Source organism: Castor canadensis, chromosome 3, assembly GCF_047511655.1.
Source record: "Castor canadensis chromosome 3, mCasCan1.hap1v2, whole genome shotgun sequence".
NCBI lineage: Eukaryota > Metazoa > Chordata > Mammalia > Rodentia > Castoridae > Castor > Castor canadensis.
This window is the reverse complement of record NC_133388.1, coordinates 48,956,624-48,976,845: the sequence shown is the minus strand read 5'-3', so window position 1 is coordinate 48,976,845 and position 20,222 is coordinate 48,956,624. Positions and strand designations below refer to the sequence as shown.

At 37.6% G+C, this 20,222-nt stretch overlaps 1 protein-coding gene across 4 annotated transcripts in view; it reads left to right on the top strand.

The window, feature by feature from the left end:
* Positions 1 to 15,727, top strand: part of Tmem260 (transmembrane protein 260) — a 74,548-nt gene extending 58,821 nt beyond the window's left edge. The window contains exons 13-17 of one of the 4 annotated variants that reach the window (XR_002213715.2): positions 3,484 to 3,660; positions 5,312 to 5,365; positions 6,995 to 7,085; positions 11,272 to 11,641; positions 14,052 to 15,727. Coding sequence is in view for 2 of the 4 variants with exons in the window: in XM_020185958.2 (XP_020041547.1) it covers positions 3,484 to 3,660; positions 5,312 to 5,365; positions 6,995 to 7,085; positions 11,272 to 11,526 (577 nt within the window). In the remaining 2 variants the exon portion in view is untranslated. Of the gene's footprint in view, positions 1 to 3,483; positions 3,661 to 5,311; positions 5,366 to 6,994; positions 7,086 to 11,271 lie in introns of all 4 variants that reach the window. The other 3 variants (XR_012446160.1, XM_020185958.2, XM_020185959.2) reach the window with 3 other exon arrangements.
* The last annotated feature ends 4,495 nt before the right edge of the window (positions 15,728 to 20,222 follow it).

Genomic DNA, 20,222 nt, shown 5'->3' with positions numbered 1-20,222 from the left:
ACCAACTTGTATTTTTAAAAAATATTTTTTGGTGCTACTAAGGTTTGAACGTAGGAACTCACACTTGCTAGGCAGGAGCTCTACCATTTGAGCCATGCTTCTAGCCTTTAAATGAGTTTCTTGTAGACAACATATATTTGGGTCCTATTTTGCTACCTATTCTGACTATCTCTGTCTTTTAGTTGGTGTATTTAGATCATTTGCGTTTAATGTTAATATTGATCTGTTCAGATGTAAGCCTATCATTTTATTATTTGCTTTTCGTTTGTTCTCTGGTTTTATTTTGCTATTTCCCCTCTTCTGCTGCCTTTTGGCTTATTTGATTTTTTTATTATTGTACTTTTTGTTGCAATTTTTACCATATATCTTGATACCAGTTCATTTTTTCTACTGATTACTGTATACTTGCTAACTTTTTGCAGTCTATTTTGGATCAGTGTTTTACCACTTCAGGTGGAACATAGGAACCTTACTGTTATGCAAGTCTCCTTTTAATCTTCCCACTGTGGATTGTGTTGTCACACACGTTATAATGTGATAATTTTCTCCTTCAATATTTATATAGGTATTAACAGAATTTAAGAGAAAAAGTGTTCTCTATTATTTATCCAGATATTTTCCAGATCTGCTGTTGTTCCCTTAATCCTAATATTCCAAGTTTCCCTATTGCATCATTTCCCTTCCTTCTGAAAACAGCACATTCGTGTTTCTTTCAGAGCAGGACTGTTAGTAATGGAGTGTCTTTAAGTTTCCCATTATCTGAAAATGTTTTTATTTCACCATTATTTTTTAGGGTTATTTTTAGATACAGGATTCTGGGTGGATAATTATTTTTCCCCAGGACTTTAAAAATGTGACTTTACGTTCTTTTGATCTGTGTGTTTCCTGATGAGAAATCCAGTCCTTCAAAGTGTCGTCCTCTAGCTGAAATGTACAGTTTTCTCTGGCTCCTTTCAAAGCCTTGGATTGTCTTTACTTTTCAACAGTTTCATTATAATGGATCTGGTGTGGATTTCTTTGACTTTTAAATCTATAAAATGATGTATTTCACAAAATGTGGGCTTTTCAGATATTATTTCTTTAAATATTTTTTCTGTTTATATTATTTCTCTTCTCTTTCTGGGACGTTAATGACAGAAATTTAGAACTCAGTGTATTGTAGCACACCTGAAACTCTCTATATTTTTTAATATCTTTTTCTTTTTGTTAAATTGTATAATTTTTCTTGATCTCTCTTCAACTTCCTCAACATACTCTCTATACAAACTTACATTAAGCCCACCCGTGACTTTCGGTCATTGTGGTTTTCAGGCCCATAATTTTCACTTGATTCTTTTTTATATCTTGTACTTCTTTGTTAAATTCTCTGTCTTCCCATTAATTTCAGAAGTACGTGCCCTTACTTTTTTGTGTACAGTTATAATGGCTGTTTTAAAGTTTTGGACAATTCTAGCAGCTGTGTCATTTGGACTTGACATCTGTCATCTTTTTCCTTAGGAGTTGAAATTTTTCTGGTTCTTCATATGCAGTGATTTGACATTGTATCTGGGACATTTTGAATATTCCAGACTTATTTATATCTTAAGAAGGATGTATTTTTGTTTAGCAAATCATTGGTCAGGTTCTTCTAAGGTTGCAGGTTTTGGCTTGCCATCTTGTGAACTATGGTTCCAATGCCAGTTCTGTCTTCAAAACATTTGCAGTGATATTTGTATCAAACCCAAGTGTGCTACTGAGTGCCTGGTCCAAAACCTGAGTGTTAGTCACCCTGTTGCCAATTTTGCAAACCCTGTTCAGGGTCAGTCTGTGCATAATAGAGTGAACTCATGTCTCAGAGATAAGCCAGAATTTTATACACAGCTTCATGGGAATGCTCTTTGACCTCTGTCCTTCCTGGTTACCCCCAGTTCTTTCTAGCTCCCTCAGATTTCATTGCTGGTTAAGCTGGGATTTAAACTTCCATCTTCTGCCATGTACTTCCTATGACTGTTTCCACATCTGAAGTCAGGCTGTAGGAATCCAGAGACAAAAAACAATGGGGATTTGTCCCCACTCCTGGAACCCCAACTCCCCTGGCTACAGCGAAGGGTTCCCCTCCTGAGAGTTTTAGGTTCCTGCCTGACTTCCACAGCCATCCTTGTGCTGCTAACTCCACTATGCTATGCTATGTCATTGCATGGCATGGAGTAGGAGGAGGAAAAGAGATCCAGTTGATTTCCTCCCCTCTCTCCAAACCTTTGGAGTCTGTTTTCTTACTCTCAGGATTTGAGAAAAAGGAGCTGGTTTTGGAATACTTAGTGTACATTTGATGTGACCTCTGGGTTTCTTGTCCTCTGAGTGCAGACCAGGCAATACTTGCAGGCAACAAATGATAAATTCAGTGCTAACTTAATAGAACTTTGAATTTGGGCCTCTCCTCAGTCTTCTTTCTACCATTTCCTTTTCTGAGTTCTCAGCCAGCTGTGTCTTCTGCTTAGGGGCCATAGCTTAGTGCAGTGGGAGAGAAAGAACCAAACTCTGTTGGTTTTTATCAAATATCATATTCACTCTTAAACAGTTCTGCAAGATAGTTACCAGACCTATTTGACAGATGAGGAGACTAGACAAGGTTAGTTAAGTAACTTTCTCTAAATTATAGAGGCAATAAATGGTAAAAAAAAAGCTAAGCTAAAAGTGTCTTCCTTCAAACTTACAGTTTTTTAGTTTCAACTAATTTTTCCTAATTTGCTCCTATTTTTTTTTCTTTCCTATTTAGTAGTAATAGCAATAAAGTCATAAATCACAGGTTGGAAAAGAACTATTTAACTATCATTTATTTCTGAACCAAGCTTATTTATTTCTATTACTAATTTTTGTAGGATTTGAGACTCCTAATAGTTTGTTCTAATCTAATTAATTTTATCCAGCAAGTTTCTATTGTGTGTTAGGTATGCATCATGCTATGTGGAATTCAGCTAATTCAGGGATAGACGGCCTATTCTCAGGATGATTCTAGACTTCTTAGGGAACATACAAATGCAAACAATAGGTACCATACGATAGTGACACAGGAATTGGTAAAGGACAATGGGGATGAGAAGAATGAAACACAGGAATAACTTAGGAGTAGGGATACAAAGGAGGATTGATACTGCCACCTACAAAATAAAAAGGTATCAAAGAAAACATGTTTATATGTTAGACAATACCACAATAATTTTCATGATAACAATACTTGTTCCCAAGTGATTTCTTATAATAGTAGACAAGAACATTGTCCATCTGTTTCTCTTATTTGCTTCCCTCCCCCTTTAAAAACAACATTTTTACACTAAGATAAATTTCAAACAGTCTACTTGAGAAAGATTTAAATAAACCAACATGTTCACAAATGGTTTATTGGAAACTAAGGTTTAAGGGGTCAAAAATGACTATTCATGAATTATACTTAACATTTTGAATTTTTAAGTTACAAGTGCTCATATGCTTTTTTGTCTCCAATAGAAAAGAAACATTTGTTTGCATTGGAATTCATGAAGGTGACCCAACCTGGAAAAAGAACTATTCACTTTGGCCATGGGGGTCTTGTGACAAACTAGTTCCTTCAGGGATTGTATTCAAACCTGAGGAATGGATTGAACTCACCAGAAATATCTATAACTGGACTGAAGAATATGGAAGGTATGAACAGCTGTTTTATTTTTAAGTAGAAGAATAAAAGATAGAATTTTGGTGCCTTTTTGTTTGGTTGGCTGGTTTTGGTTTTGACTTTTTGACACAGAGTTTCACAATGTAGCTCAGGCTGGCCTCAAACACAAGATCTTCCTGCCTCAGCCTCCCAAGTGCTGGGATTACAGGCATGTACCACCACGCCTGGCTCTGGAGAAGCCTTTTACTTTTTTGTTTTGTTTTTTGTATTATTTGCTGCCCACAAAGTACCATAAAAAAATAAACAGAAAGAGAAAACATCTCTTTTGTTCTCATGTTTATAGAACAATGAGGAGACAGAGGAAAAGGAAGACTGCAGTTGAGTGAATAGCCCAATAGGTAGACATATGGCATCTTCTAGGTTTTTTGGGTTTGTTAGTTTTTGGTTTTTGTTTCTTAAGACAGTCCTGTGTAGCCCAGGCTGGCCTAACTTCAAACTCACAATAATCTTGCCTCCACCTTCTGAGTGTTGGGATTACAGGTGTTCTCCACCATGCCCACCTTCCAGGCCTTTTGATGCTATAGTGTTCATCACTCCACATCTCATTGCCCTAAAAGTAGAAGGAACTCATTTACTACAGTTGGTCTTTAAGAGGCTGTCTGTTGGCCTAGATAGTTGACACATGCATGAACTTGTCACATTCTTCTTTTTTCAAAGATGGCAAATATGGGGCTCGGTTTGTAGCTCACAGTTAGAGTGCTTGCCTAGCATGTGCAGGACCTTGGGTTTGATCCCCAGCATCAAGGAGGAGGAAGGGAGCGGGACAGAGGAGGAGGAGAAAAAGAGAAAGGACTGGCAGATAATTTTTCTGTAGGAAAGACCAAATTGAGTATTTTTTTTCCACAGTTGTCTGACATCAACCTGATTATGTTGTTTGAGATATTATTGGTCATCCTTTAAACATTTCTACATAGGGTTTACTCTCTCCCACATGGAAAATGAGTCATCATCTAAAGAATTTACCTCCATTGCCAGTTACTTAAAGATTATGCACCCTAATGCTTATAATGCCAGAGCTGGATAACTAGGCCTGAATGCTTTGATTCATAAAGACAACTTAGAATATAACATATTCTTCAGAGAGCTGATGAATAGTGTATATATACAGCATCACTCATTATCTCCATTCTATCAAAACAGGTACATGGTTTTTAAAATTTCAATTAAGAAAATTCAGCAAATTATTTGGCCAGCATTCTTTGAGCAGTATTATACCCCCAGCAATGGCTTCTCAAAGTCAGGCATGGCCCTGTCCATGCTTATCCTACATTTTGACATGTCTTTTAAATTTTTGTTTTTTATTGTTAGTAATTATTTGCTTCCCACAAAGTATCATAATGGCTTATGTCTTACCTCTGCCACAAGATGCCATCTAATAGCTCTTAGGAAAAGCTGACACACTCTATACACTTACACACACAATACAAATGCCTCCAGTCCTCAGTCCTTTGTTTGCTCCTGTGAGGCACTGGGCTCATGATGCAGAACACATCTGTTTGGTCACTATCACTACTTCAACATCCATCCTGTTTTAGTGGCCTTAAAAGATTATAAAACAAGCATTACATGTCCATAGCAATAAATGAAGCTGAAGAGAAGATACTGTTTTTCTTATAATTATAGGTTTGATCCATCTTCTTGGGAGTCTGTGGCCAATGAAGAGATGTGGCAAGCAAGGTAACTAATCTACATTTTTGTGTTTGTGGTTATCTGTCTATCTATCTAGCTGTCTATCAGTACTGAAGACTGAACCCAGGGCCTCACTTTCTCTAAGCAAATGCTCTACCACTTGAGCTATTCTCCCAGCCTTTCAGGCTGTTTTTAATATGGCAAAGAAGTAGCCTATGGCACTTTTCATTTGGGGAGTAGGTATGAGTGGTAATAAAAAGAGTTAAGAGCAACTATTTTGTTTGAGGCATTGTACTAATCATTGTATATGAAGAATCTCATTTCATCCTCTTAATAACTTATGAAGAAGTTTTAATATCCCCATTTTGTAAACAAACAAATTGGAGGTACAGAGGGTTTCCAATGCCACTTAACTACTGGTGATGGAATCCAAAGCTCATACCTGAGTCTGGGATACTCTTTACTTCTTTGCTCCTCTTTCAGCTAAACCAAAGTGGGAGTGGTTAAAACTCTTTGTTACAACCCTGCCTCCCTTTGTAATGTGCCAGTTAATTTTGAAAGTACTAAATGAATACTTACTAGAGACCAGATAATTTATCAGGCCTCAAACATCCACATAGGAAAATAATATAGTCCCTACCTTCATTGAGCTTACAGTCTGACAGAGATATATTAGAAGAGATTTGACATTAATATGACAGATGCTGTACTTTCTTGTTCAGAGAGAGGTCACATTGCTCCATATGGAACATTTCATACTGACGCTGTTTTTCTTGGTCCCTTGATTATTCTTAAATAATCAAAACAATCAACATTAACAGACTTTGACCTAAATATTAATGTAAAGGTCCTAACTAATACAGAGAAGGATGCCTCATATATATGGAATACTTCCATCTGCAAAAATGTATTGATGCCAGTCTGTGCCAGGGACTGTGCACTGACAATCAAGTGATGGTCTAAAGAGCTTACATATGTTTAAAGATGTTTATAATGACTTGTCAATAAATAACAGCTGCAATGTAATGATTTAAAAAATTGATATACTATAGATTATGCCGTCATTTTTTTAAAAGCCAGAAAATGACATAAAGTTGTCAGTCTAGTTATAGGGACAAATATTTGCTTTGAAAACCTGATCATATATGTGCATATGCTTGCACAGTTCTTCATTGTGATTGAATGCAGGAAAGCAGGGGAGAAATCACATAAAAGAAGAAAATAGGCCATTATTCGGGCAGGTATTGATTTAATTGGTGTGCTGAATACAATTTGGATGAGTTCATGTGGTCAAAGAGTCTAGCCACCTTTGAAGAGCTAGTCACACATGGCATGAGTTGCTATGACGGGCACCTTCAGGGACATGCTGGCAAACCCAGAAAGTCTCCCCTTCCTGGCTGCTGTTGCATAGCAATAATGTACATTTGAAGGACACCACCATATAATAGTGATAATGATGTTAACTTTTTCCTAGTGATTCAGCATTAAGTGTGAATGCAGTGTCTTGGAGGTGGGGACACTGTTGGTTCAGAGTAAACTTCCATGAACAAGAGAAAATGAAAAATAGTACAATAAAGAGTTTTGTGCATTTCATACTAGTGGGAAGTCTGGAAGATTTAGCCCTGATTGTAAAGTTGACAACAGCATTTTAATGGAGGTTCCCACTCCCACCCCCAGGATGAAAACGCCATTCTTCATTTTTAGCCTGGCAGAAACTCCGGATATGCCTTCAAATGTGAAAGCTCAACTCTACGCTCACGCATATGATGTATGTGATAATTTTCATAGAGAGGGATATTTGGTGGGAAGGTTGTAGTACTTCGGATGGAGAGAGGGTGCACAACAGTTTTTATTCTTTTGTTCCAAGCTTATCTTGGGCATTGTAAAGCAGAGTCTATGGAAAAGTGCTCAACTGTATCATAACGTCTAAAGTGAATGACTGTGGTCGAGAGAATAATGCACTGCCCCCTCCAGATGTCTGAGTCCTAACCCCCAGAACCTATGATTATATTACCTTACATGGCAAAGGAGACTTTGTGGATGTGATTAAGTTAAAGTTCTTGAGATGGGAGCTTACCCTGGATTACCCATATGGGCCCAATGCTATCACAAGTGTTGTAGAAGGAAGGCAGGAAGGAAGGTCAGGGTCAGAGAAGATGTGATGCAGAAGTAGAGGTACAGAGGGAGATATTTGAAGATGTTTCACCACTATCCCTGGAGATGGAAGAAGGGGCTGTGAGTTAAAGATCTCAGGATGGCCTCTGGAATTGGAAAGGGTAAAGAAACCAATTCTCTAGAACCTCTAAAATGAACACAACCCTGCTGATTTCACAACTTCTTACCACCACAAGTGCAAGATAATAAACTCATATGTTGTTTTGAGCCACTATGTTTGTGATAATTTGTTACAGCAATAGGCAACTAATGTAATGACTTTGTAAAACACAAGTCCTGGCAGGGTTACCCTCTGTGCAAATGTCCTGACCCTGAGTACATTTGACATGACAAGACCATGGCTGATTAAACCTTTCAAAGACACAGCCACACTAAAGCTGTGGCACAAATCAGTCCTCTCTACTAGGAAATTGGAGCAAAGATGAGATGCTCTGCTTTTCTGTGATTTATAGCACTGAGTTCTTCCAATACCTGAAAATATAGTCTTAGACTTTGCCTTATAGGAGACAAATATTCTGGCAATGGTCCATGAGCACAGAGCCCAGGACCTGTACGTATGAGAAGCTGAGTTGTTTCTGCTCCCTCTAGACTGTTGTGAATCTACTCAGCCAGACCATTTGTTTGGTGCTAAGTCAAATTGCACAGGATCTAATAATTATGACTAATTGGACTCCTAAATTTTGATCATTGGTTTATTGTTCACTCATTTATTCCTTCACTCACAGCTACTGCACTTTGCCTATTGTGTTGGAGATATTTAGCCCTGTTGCTGTTGTCAAAAAAGGTAGCAAGTTAGAGAGGAAGACTGAGGATCCAGGGCTCAGTCACAATTCAGTCTTGCAGGTGCTGGAGAGGTATGCAGAGGTGCTGTGGGACACAGAGAGTGTCACTAGGATGTCATCTTGAAAAATTAGGAGGAGCGGGCTGTTGGAATGGCTCAAGTGGTAGAACATCTGCCTTGTAAGCATGAGGCCCTGAGTTCAAACTGTAATACTGCCAAAAAGCAATAATAATAAAGATTAGAACGATCTAGCGTAACAGATGGTGGAGCAAGGAAGTAAAAGGGAGGGGAGGTCAGTCCATAAGGAGGAAACCACCAGGGCAAAGGCAGGACCTTCCAGGGCACCCCACTCAGGGATAGCAAGGAGTCATCAATTATAGGAGGCGGCACACTGGAGTTCTGTCTGGCAGTTGGAAAGTCTGAATTCTAGGCCTACTCTGTCATTAACTGTCAACTATGAGTCAGTTAACCTTTTCAGGCCTTGATATTTTTTCCTTTAAAAAACATGAAAATATGTGGGGATAGAAAAAAATGTGGGGTCTATGGGCATGACTGAAGTGGTAGAACTCCTGCCTGGCAAATGCAAGGCCCTGAGTTCAAACTCCAGTGCTGCCAAAAATAATTACTTACATATAAATGTGGCTTTAAACTTTTAACAGATCAGCTTTCATATCCTGGTCATATCATGTCCTGGTAATCTCTAATGCCCTGTTATACTACAAAAAAACAAGCAATATTTATGTGGGAGAAGTCAGAGACTTACTGATTTTCATGTATCAATGATGTCTTCCTTGGTCAGTTGTCAGGCTACTGCTAAAGCTTATTTGTGGATTCATTGTTCCTTTGGACAGTGGGTTTTATTCTTTTCAGTGAATGTAGATATGGTTATCCCCATATATATATTTCTCCAGATGTGTGATACCATTGATAGAACAAATGAGGCCAATTATTTGATGGACCAACAACAGATCCACTCCCCATATTGGGTTTCTAAAAATATTCTTGTTACAAAGAATGTTTTTGTTATTATTTGCATTATCCCACACAGTAGCTTATACAGAGCATCGTTAGGTAGTTACAAGTTCAGGGATTATATGAGATCAAGGAGTAGCCAGCACTTTAGGAATAAATTCAATAAGTTGAAGATGTCCCCAATTAAGGGTCTGTAGTCCACCAAGACTAATGTTGAGTAACATACACAGAGAAGAAAACATAATTCCACATATTGAGAAATGACTGGGCTCTTAAGATCCAACATACTTGGCGGGGCACTGGTGGCTCATTCCTGAAATCCTAGCTACTCAGGAGGCAGAGATCAGGAGGATCTTGCTTCAGAGCCAGCCTGGGCATAGTTCTCTAAAAAATCCATCACAAAAAAAAGCTGGTGGAGTGGCTCAAAGTGTAGGCTCTGAGCTCAAGCCCCAGTACCACAAAAAAAAAAAAAAAAAAAAGTTTCAACATAGTTGGGCTGATCAGTCATCCAAAATAAGTTAGTGATTCATCATCCAGAGTGCTCTAGAGGAGTGGTGTGGTTATTCCAATGCCTGGGGACTGTAATAGGTAGGTTCTGTTGAGCCTCTGATTTTCTGGAGTAGTAGGGGAAACAGGCACTCCTTGCAATACTGCCTCTGTTTAGACACCAAACCCTTAGGATTTTGAAAGCCCAATCAGTTCCACTGCACCTACTTGGTGTCGGTTGCGTGCTACACCGTACATTCATTCCTCCTCAGAAGGAAGCTGGGGAGAAAAGCAACTGAGAGAGAAAAAGAGATTGTGAAGAAAGGGTAGAGAAACAGTTGAGTATTTTGCTAAGAGGCTAGGAGGGTAGGTATCTGACTTCAATACCTTTGGTGTATATGAAAGTACCTAGTAACCCTCTCCTGTTACATAAAATGAAGGGAACTAAGAGGAAAAAATTGCATTAAAAGGCAGCTTGAAGATTGACAGTTATTAAATATCAAAATGATAGATCATGGGTTGTAGAATTTGACAAGGATGCTATTTTAAAATAAGTATATATCTGTCTTCTCTGGAGTAGGAGTTGGGGAGATAGATAACATATTTGATCCCTTTCGACTAAATGACATTGTGAGTACAATTCTAATTCAAAAAGCGCTTGTCCCACAGAAAGCATTATTGCTATTCTGTGCTCAGAGAGTCTACTGGAAAACTGGGAATCCACCTCTACTTGACAATCCCCAAGAAAACGCTGACATTCCTACAGAAGTATTCCATTTTGTAGATTTACATCTGCTTTTTTTTTTTAATTGTTAAATTTTAATTCATTTTCTCTGAAAAACTCAATATCAAAAATTCCAGCTATATCCAATTAATACTGTTTCTGATATTGGAAAATCAAAAGTCTGAATTCTTGTGGGCAAAATTTTAACTATCAGGGTTGTAAATTATATAGACTACTGTGAAGATTTTACATATCCCACTTTAAGGATGTCTCTTAAAGTCTGTTCTGCCCAGTGTACTTGGTGATGGAATTGTTTGGATTGTTTTGTTATTGCTAATATTGTTATGTTAAATGTAGAGAGAAATTCATGTAAATAATGTAGAACAAAATTTAAATCCTTCAAGTTATTTTTCCATGCAGTCTGCTAAAGAAAGCTATTTTTTTTTCCTCCAGCAGCTAAATTTAGAGTTTCACCCTCTCTGCCTGTTGAGTAAATAGCTTTCCACCAGTTAGACCTAAATCCCTTTCGCAGAACATCTTTCTGGAAGAAGAGCATTTTGTCCTAACACAGTGTGTCTCGGGTTCCCCCTGAAACATATGACAACCCAAAGCAGTTTTAGGTGAAGCATATTTGCCTCCTCCTACTGTAATAATTACAGTAATATCCTTGTGTTTTCTGCATGGCCTAGCAACTATCATTTTTACTATAGGCTGCTTGGATTTTTTTTTCTTTGTGTTAATTTCTCTGTTTTGTTTTTTTTGGGAAAAAAAGTAAAATGATAACAATGGAATACCAACATTTTTGCTGTTTTCTAGCTTTATAAGGAGCTTGTCTATTTACAAAAGGAACACCCAGTGAATTGGCATAAGAACTATGCCATTGCCTGTGAGCGGATGCTGCGTCTTCTGGAGAGAGATACAGACCCTGAAGTTCTGTTATCTGAAACTATCAAACATTTTCGTCTTTATGCTCAGAAAGCACGGAATGATCCACAGTTTGCTGATATTTTAGTTGCTCTGAAGCACCTAAGAAAAGAACTACAAAGTCTGAGAAATATGAAAAATGCCTGAGACAGCAAAATGTGAAAAACCTGCTCATCATTCTGCTTCTAAAATTCTGAAGTCCAAAAGTTTTTCCTCCAAGAAAGTATAAAAAATAGAAAACTAAGTCATCTCCCAGATATAGGTAACACGGCACAGCTTTACTGCTTTAATGCATGTTTAATGACTGAGATATATTGTTCATGCAAAATTCTGTTCATCACTTGTTACCAAATTAACATTTCCATAAGATGCTTTCAAAAAATCTTCTTGCTTCTGCAGTCTTTCACCAAATGACTGTGCTCAATTAGGTTCTAGAAGAAAATGAACTCTTTTCATATACTTAAAATATTGACCATGAATCTTTTAAGTGCCATGCTTATTCAGATAGATTTTAAAGGTTTAAATTCTTAAAATATTCCTACCAGACTCAAGACATTTTCTGTTTACTAAAAGTGGAATTTTTTTTTAAAGAATTAAGCATTATACTTCATATTAGAATTCCTTTTTTTAAAGTAACTGGTTGTTACAAAATCTCACACTTGAAACTGCATACCCAAGTAAGTGGTATTTTGAAAAATGATTTGAGTTTTGTCTTAGTGTCCTGCAATCACTAAAAAAAGAAAGCTAATTTAATGTTTGCTTATTTCAGTTACAGAAATGAATAGCAAATGAAAGTGTTTTAATTTACTTATTTCATATTTATGTTTTACTTCTATTTGGACTCAGAGACCTAGGCCCAATAATTAGTAGGCTTCTGCTGCCCACATGCAAAAAGAGGGTGGGTATTGGAGGGATGGGGAAGTTATTCAATAAATTCATTTCTGTTACAAGCATCTTTTATACATATTACTAAAGAGAACATAGTAAGAAATGCAAATAATAGTTCTTTATTTTATTATGACAGTTAATTAATAGCAACCTGTTTTAATGAATAAAGTCACTCAGAGTCCTTCAGCACTTCCTAAGTAGAGGCCAGAATCTGTAGGGATTCTTTTCCCCCCAATTGTATAGCTCCTAGACTCCAAGCACTATATAGGCCCCTGTATAGAAATGCTCACTAATGAAGAGGGAGGGCTAGAAGCTTGTCTGCATTCAAAGATCACTGGTGAGTCATTCAGCAAGAAAAGGCCCCTTACCAGGAACAGTCACAGTTCCGTGGCATTGTACTAGCAAAAGGGTCTGATCAAAGGTCTCCTGTGGAGCTTGCATGGTTCCCTTTCATACTACGACCATAATTAAAACCACTAATTCTCTTTTAAAATGCTGCAGGATGCCATGTAGGCATCTGTCTGGAGTGTCCTTTGTGATGTCATAAGCTGTTAAGGACCAGTGCCGAGGGCTTTTGAGCGAAATGCCAGTCATGAAGGTGCTTCAAGACAAGGGTGCCTCTAAAAGCTTGACAGGGCCTTGACTGCACAATTCGAGCTGAATTTGCCCCTTGTCAGCTGCCAGTAAATAAATCTCAAAGGGGGAAAAGCTGAAGTTTCATTACCTGATCCGTGGGGCTTTGTTGGTTTTGGCATCACACAGGGGAAGCTCTTGCCCCTCCATTCTCTGGATTTGAAGATGTCCATTGGAGCCTGCAGTGCCTGGACAGGGTTCAGAGCGGAACCTTTTGAAGAGTGTCAATAGTTGTAACAGTTCAGCTGTTAGGAAGACAAATAAATGGAGGAGCTCATTAATCCGCTTTTGGCTCTCAGTGCCTTTTGCCCTTTTATCACAGCCTTATTAGGCTCCTACTCATCTTGAACCAAAAAAAAATGAATTGAAGTTGTTGAGTACTAATTGGCAAAGACTTTTAATCATGGGCCAAGAACTTTCACTGACTTGAAAGTAACTTCTCCACAGGGAAGAACCAGAAACCTGGTTTACCTTAAAACAAAAACCTGTTGGAGTTCAGTGTGGTGTGAAAATTTAAGAAAGCGTTGATAAATTGTCTAAGTTTATCCATCTCAAAGTATGCAAGATTATGATTTTCACTTTCCCAGGAAAAAATACAATGAGACACAAACATTCTTTAAAAACACATTGTCTTTATTGGTTCAGAAAAGATTATGTATTTGTGAGATCACCATATTTGTCTTTGAACATCTATAGCTACTTGTGTGAATATTTTTCTGAGTGTCTGTCTTTACATGTGGTGTTTGAAGAACCTTATTGAAAGTAATATTTTCTATGAATAGTCTTAAGAATGTTAGTGAAGGCCTCTTTTTGAGAATATCTACTTTGTTAATTTGTGTCTATTATGGAACTACATATGTCTGAATATGCTTTGTGGATTGATTATTGGCAAATAGCACATCGATTATTGATATTTACACAGCAATGGCTGCAGATCGCTCTCTCTGAGAAAGCAATGATAGGTAGCCCAAAGTAGATAGGTCATAATTATTTAACTGTCTAAAACCCTATTGGCAACTGAAAAAAAAAATGGAGCTGAGATTTAGAGATGTTGGGCTTCAGTCCAGACCAACTATTTGAAGAATTCTTTCCTTCTACTATGTGAAACTAAACAAGTTGCTTTTTTATCCCCCCTTACTTCCATTGGCTAGTGCACAACACCATAAAATCTGATAGAAGGGGTGTCCTGTAGTCTTAACACCCTGACACTGAAGAGGATGTGAAGGAGATGACTTCTCATGTAGGATTTGGCCAGCATCTAACGAACAGTGTCCCAGGAGTGCCATGGGTTGGCAGGTCGACAGGAACCCCACAAGGCCAACTTCTGCCTGGACTATGGCCTGAAGAGCAAGTGGGAGCCAGCAAAACTGTCTGCCTCTCCACACGCTGCAGAACCCTGCTGCCCTGGCTCTGAGGCTGGCATGTACTGGAGGCAAATGGAGAAGGGCATTGTGGACTCGTGTTGTCTAACGAGCCACTGAGGCTGTTCAGCTCTCCCCTTCTCCTTCAGATGGGAGCATGAATGGTGCTTGATGTTGCCTCTCCTTTCTCCTTTTTCTTTTTTTTAAAAGGACACATATTTTCAAGAATGCTTTTGTTCTTTTACTCAAAATGTAGCCAAAACAGAAGGGAATCCAATACTAGTATACTATTTTGAAAACTTACAATAGAAATTGTAAAATATTATTTCTGCCCATATTCTTGGTGCTTTCTGGTAGTGAAACCATGATGTTTAACTTTTATGATATTTAATAAAGCCCATTTTGGGTATAAAGGTTATTGTTAAGATACTTGGTTGATAATATGAAGTCATGAGATTAGGATATGAAGAGCTGATTATTAAATCTGTATTTTAAAAATTAAACATTGTGGGTCATTCATCATAGTTCCCATCAATATCCTTCAAAAGTTAAAAATGTGAATGCTTTTAATATTCAGAAAGAAATTAACTCCAAAGGTTAAAAAAAAGTGTCCTGTTATAGAAAATCCTTTTATTCTGTTTGCTTCTGGTATATATTGTAAATGCTCCACCATAAGGGTATTATTTAAAATTCTGCTCTTCTGACTCCAAATGCTGTGATTAAGTAAGGAAAACAGAGCACACTTTGTTTATCCTCAAATTTTGTTGTGAATGCAAGCTTATATTTGTAAACAAATAAGATGTTTCCAAGGATTCTGGGGCCATCTAAAGGCCGAGATGTTGGCACAGCATTACAGAGCAAACAAGGCACGAAAGCTTAGAAGTGATCGGACTCAATGAAGACGTCATTGTCAGTACCCTCTAAAGGTCTGTTTGATTTGGATCAGCATGGATGATATTTTTAAAGCCCCAGGAATAGTACAGTGTGCTTACCTGGATATAGGAAAGTAAACTTAATGTTGAACACAACCCCCCCCCCAGGAAAAAAAGAAATCTGATAGCTCTTCAACAGTGCAACATATATTTGGCAGAAATTCTATGTACTGGATGATTAGTTAATGTCATATTGAAGAAAAAAAAAGGTAGATTCAAAAACTGTAAATGTGAAGTTGGCAATTATTGACCTCTAAGTGGAATTCTCTGGCTCTTTTCTGCAAATCCAAAGTGTTACGGGTAAAGGTTAATTTCCAGTAATACAGATATTGTGATGATATTTTTAAAATTGAGTTGCTATGGTTGACATAAAAAGAGCACAAGGGTTAGTAACTAAACCGTACTCCTATCCTCATGATCCAACTTCACAGAGCAATCAAGTAGTCACAAGACTTTCGTATGTAGTTGCAGTTAGGTGAGGGTAATGTTAAATTATAATGTCATAAAAGAGAAATAAAAATAATCCAAAGCTAAGATCTAACATCTTCTTAATAATTTAGCTTTTGTTATATGTCTGGTATAAGTAGTATTAGAGGAAGTAAAGTACAATAGATAGAAATGGAATACATTCTTTTTTTTTGTGGGTTTGGGGGTTGAACTCAGGGCTTCCCACTTGCAAAGCTGGTGTTTTACCACTTGAGACACTCCACTACCCCTACATTCTTTATGTTGACAAATTCACTATATGTTATAATAAACTAACACATAGACATTAAGGATTGTGCCCTGCTTTTTAAAAACACAAACCATAATCATCTTCTACTTAGAAGCGATATCTTAAAGGGGATTATTTGGTGATGTAAGCTTTTAAAGAAGTATTTGAAATTTCTCTTAGCAAAATGAAATATCCCTTACGTGGTTGAATCATATCCTTAATACTTGTGATTGTTGCTCCTATGCAAAAGTATGTGTACATAAAACAAAAAGGGAAACTCAGCTGGGGAAATCAGACTCAGTTTCCCATCCCCAAGTGAATCATCCGCTGCCTCGGAACCTTGAATATGATGTAAGACAAGAATTACCTATGATACCTGGTGTACTGTTCCTTGAACCCAAAACTGCAATAGTGAATACATTGAGGATTCTGAGAAGAGGATAAAAAATTTTCAAACTAAATTCTTATAGTGTAGAAGCACACTATAGAAGTAGAAGGAAAATATTACAAATTATTGCATCAGTGACCATGCCTTTAAAAATTAATATTCAAAATCAAATGTTCATTTCAATTACTCTAGCAAAAACTATGAAAGTTTAAAAGGGGTTGTTTATAAGTAGAACTAAGGTTCCAGCTGGGCATGGTGGTTGACATCTATAATCCCAGCACTAGGGAGGCTGAGGTAGGAGGATCATGACTTTGAGGCCAGCCTGGGCTACATAGTGAGACCTTGCCCCAAAACAAAACAAAAACTAAGGTCGCTTTAATTGAAGAGTTCAAAGCAAAACAGATAAAAAGAAGTTTACAAAAAAAAAAAAAAAGCTTTGCATATACACAAATGAAAAACCAAAGTTCAGTTATGCAGAGCATGAAAGCTTGATCCTCTATGGAGAGTGCTTAGTGGTTGTTTTTATGTACTATGTCATACTTTGCCAAAGCTAGAGCATATTTGTTCGATATGCAGACTGATACCTATATAGCTGCTTTTCTTTCTTTCAGGGATCAAAATGTTAGCCATGAAGTTATGCTCCCACATTCATTTGGAGGCAATTCCTCAGTATACAGAATTGCATCTAGCTAGAGTGATTGCCAAACATGTGTCATGAAGCCAATTTAGTGAGAATTTACCTGCTTTCTCTTAATGAAATAGAATAAAAAATACCATAATGCATCTGAGCTAATAAGGGTAATTTCTGTTTAATTTCGTGTGTGTATGCATGTGTGTATTGATAACATGTCATGTGTTTATGTGTATAGTTAACATTTACATATAAATACATAAATGTGAGGAATGGGTCATAATGTATTTTATTTATATTTTGTTTTTTGAGATAGGTTTTCACAGTGTAGCCCAGGCTGGCCTTGAAGACCCTATTCTGCCTGAGCCTCCCTGGTGCTGGGATTACAGGTGTGTGCTACCACTTTTGGCTTAAATCACAACATAAAATATACTTTCTATTGTGAGTCACAGTAAAAAAATAAATAAATCCGAAACCCATTTGCTTAGGAAAAGTTAATGCTAAAAGGAATAGTAAGGGATCATTCAGCATTAACTATCACAGCTAGTCTTGTTTGATAAATGGAGGAACTGAGGCCTATTGTAAAGAAGTAAGTTGATTAATATCCTACACCTGAACAGTGGTGGATCCGGAAGCAGAACTTGAGTTTCTTGGCTCTGTCTGGGGTATGCTTCCTGCTTCCCTCACAGTTCAGTGACACCAGCTGCACCCTACCATCCATTCTATGTCACATTAAAGTTTGCAAATAATATGCCATGTTTAAATTATGATAAACTTTTCTAGAAGCAAGTGGTATGGTCAGTCAAGAGCTGTGTCATAGGAAATTGTTTGAAAGCCATACACTGCACTTCTTTCTCTCCCCTCCTCCAGCCCTCCATCATGTAATCTTTTTTTTTCCCCCTCTTCTTTTGGACAAGGCCAGTTGTATCTCTGGCTTTTGACTGAGAATTTCCCCGCCTATTCTGGATTAAGGAATATATACCCAAATTAAAGGGCTTTAGTGTGATAAGAAAAAGTCACTTTGAAATCCAGGAACTTATTAGCATAAATTATATTCTACTGAATCAGCTGCTGGAAGCCCCATTTGGAAAATGCTGGTTTATATTTCCCTCCTAAGCCAAGTTCAAATTAGTCATATTTCTTATGTTTTGCAGAACAGACTGTCCCCGCCCAGACTGACCTTGCTCCCAGTAACTGACTACCTGAACTGGGGTTCATGATTGTTCTCTTTGGTTCAGCCACTTTTATTTAAAATACTGAGGGTCCAGAAGGCAAAGACCTATTTGAAGACCTAAGTATCTGGTTTCTTAATTATAAACCAATTTTGTGGATCAGTGATAATGATTCCATATTTGGCTGGGTCCTACCTGTGATTTGTAAAAATGTATAATTATAGTAAAAATCATGAACAACATATCTTGGTGGCATTTGTCACCCACTAAATTCTTCAGTGATTTTTAAATCACCTATGTGTTTTTTATTAACTTTCAAAATTGGAAGTAATTTAGCCCTTCATCTTTGGGAGACAAGTGGATTTGGTGCCTCTGATGAAACCAGGACCCCTCCTGATATAACCACACAAACCATACCACATAAAGATGACCTCCTTCACAGGGCTAGCATTTAATAGAATAGCACTTCTCTTTTGCTCATTCCCTCATGAGCAAGTAAATACTTGATTTAAAGAACCTGAACCATGAATATTCTGAGCTAATTTTTATGAAGTGAAAGTATGAACCTATGCAAGAATCAAACAAAACTATAGCCTCATTTCAAAGCAATCTTCTGAGGTCCTATAATAATGATGTTACGTTATCATGTGAAATGTGATTTGCTTGGAATTTTGGTAAAATAGAGATTCTCTTTCTTTACAGTACACCTGGTCTGAATAAATACTTCATAATCACCTTCATCTCATCCCTTAAAGTTCCAGTAGCCAAGTGCTATCCCCTGTGGGCAGTTGCTGTGACCTCCTAGGAAGAGGACACAACTCATATACTGCCCTCCACAAGGAAAAAGCACATGCAAGGATGTGTGCCTGGTGTGTTCATATTGCCCTTTAAAAAGTGAAGTGCAGAAACCTAGTCCTTCCAACTCTTCCGTGCACATTCCTAGGTGGCAGGTTGTTCTAGAAAGCACAGGCCTTTTCTGGAATCGGACAAAGCACTATACGGTATAGTGGTTAGAACTAGACCCCTAGCTCTGCCACTTACTAACTTGAAGCAGATTTTTAAAACTCGGTGTGCCTCATTTTCTTTCTATGTAGAACAAAGATATGATTGGCTTGCTTCATGGTGAGACTAAAGATGAAATAGGTTGATATTTATACAGTACTGGGATGTACCAACTGCTCTAAGCATTGTCTGTTTTCATTAGCATTAGCAAAAACAGCTCTTATTTACTTTACACTCCTTAGTAAAAGAAATCCTAAAAGCCTCCTAGTATCTGCATGTGGTGGTACATGCCTGTAATCCCAGCACTCAGGAAATAGAGGCTGGAGAATTGCAGATTCGAGGACAACTGGACTACATAGTGAGACTCTGTCTCAAAAATTGAAAAAGTATATAAAAGCCTTCCTAGTTATTTTCTTTGCTTCTCCCTTATATGTTTAAAAGTGTCTTCACTAAATATATATATGGAAATTTTGAATAGTTCCATTTAAACTACAAAGATAATTATAAATAATATGGGTAACTGTCAATTACAAGAGAGTAACCAAAAAGCACTGAGCAGGTAAAGAAATGTGTGGAGGGGAGGACTTATGGAAGGGGGAAAGGTGAACAAAGGGGATTAAGGTGAGGGGATATGGTTGATGGACTACATATACAAAATAGAACAAAGAAATCTCTTGAAATTGCTTGAAGTAGGATGGAGAAGGTCCAAAAGGGAGAGATGGTGGGAGTGATTTAATCAGTGTACAATATAAGCTTTTTTAGAACTGTCACAATGAATCCCCCCTGTACAACGAATATATCCTAGTAAAAATTTTTAAATCAGTACCATCAATAAGGGAGAGGCCAACACAGAGAAACTAAAGCAGATACTTTAAAGCAACTGAGGCCAATAGAAGGGGACCAGGAACTAGAGAAAAGGTTAGTTCAAGAAGAATTAACTTAGAAGGTAACACACATGCACAGGAAATCAATGCGAGTCAACTCCCTGTATAGCTATCCTTATCTCAACTAGTAAAAACCCTTGGTCCTTCCTATTATTGCTTATACTCTCTCTTCAACAAAATTAGAGATAAGGGCAAAATGGTTTCTGCCTGGTAGCGAGGGGGAGGGGGGGAGAGGGA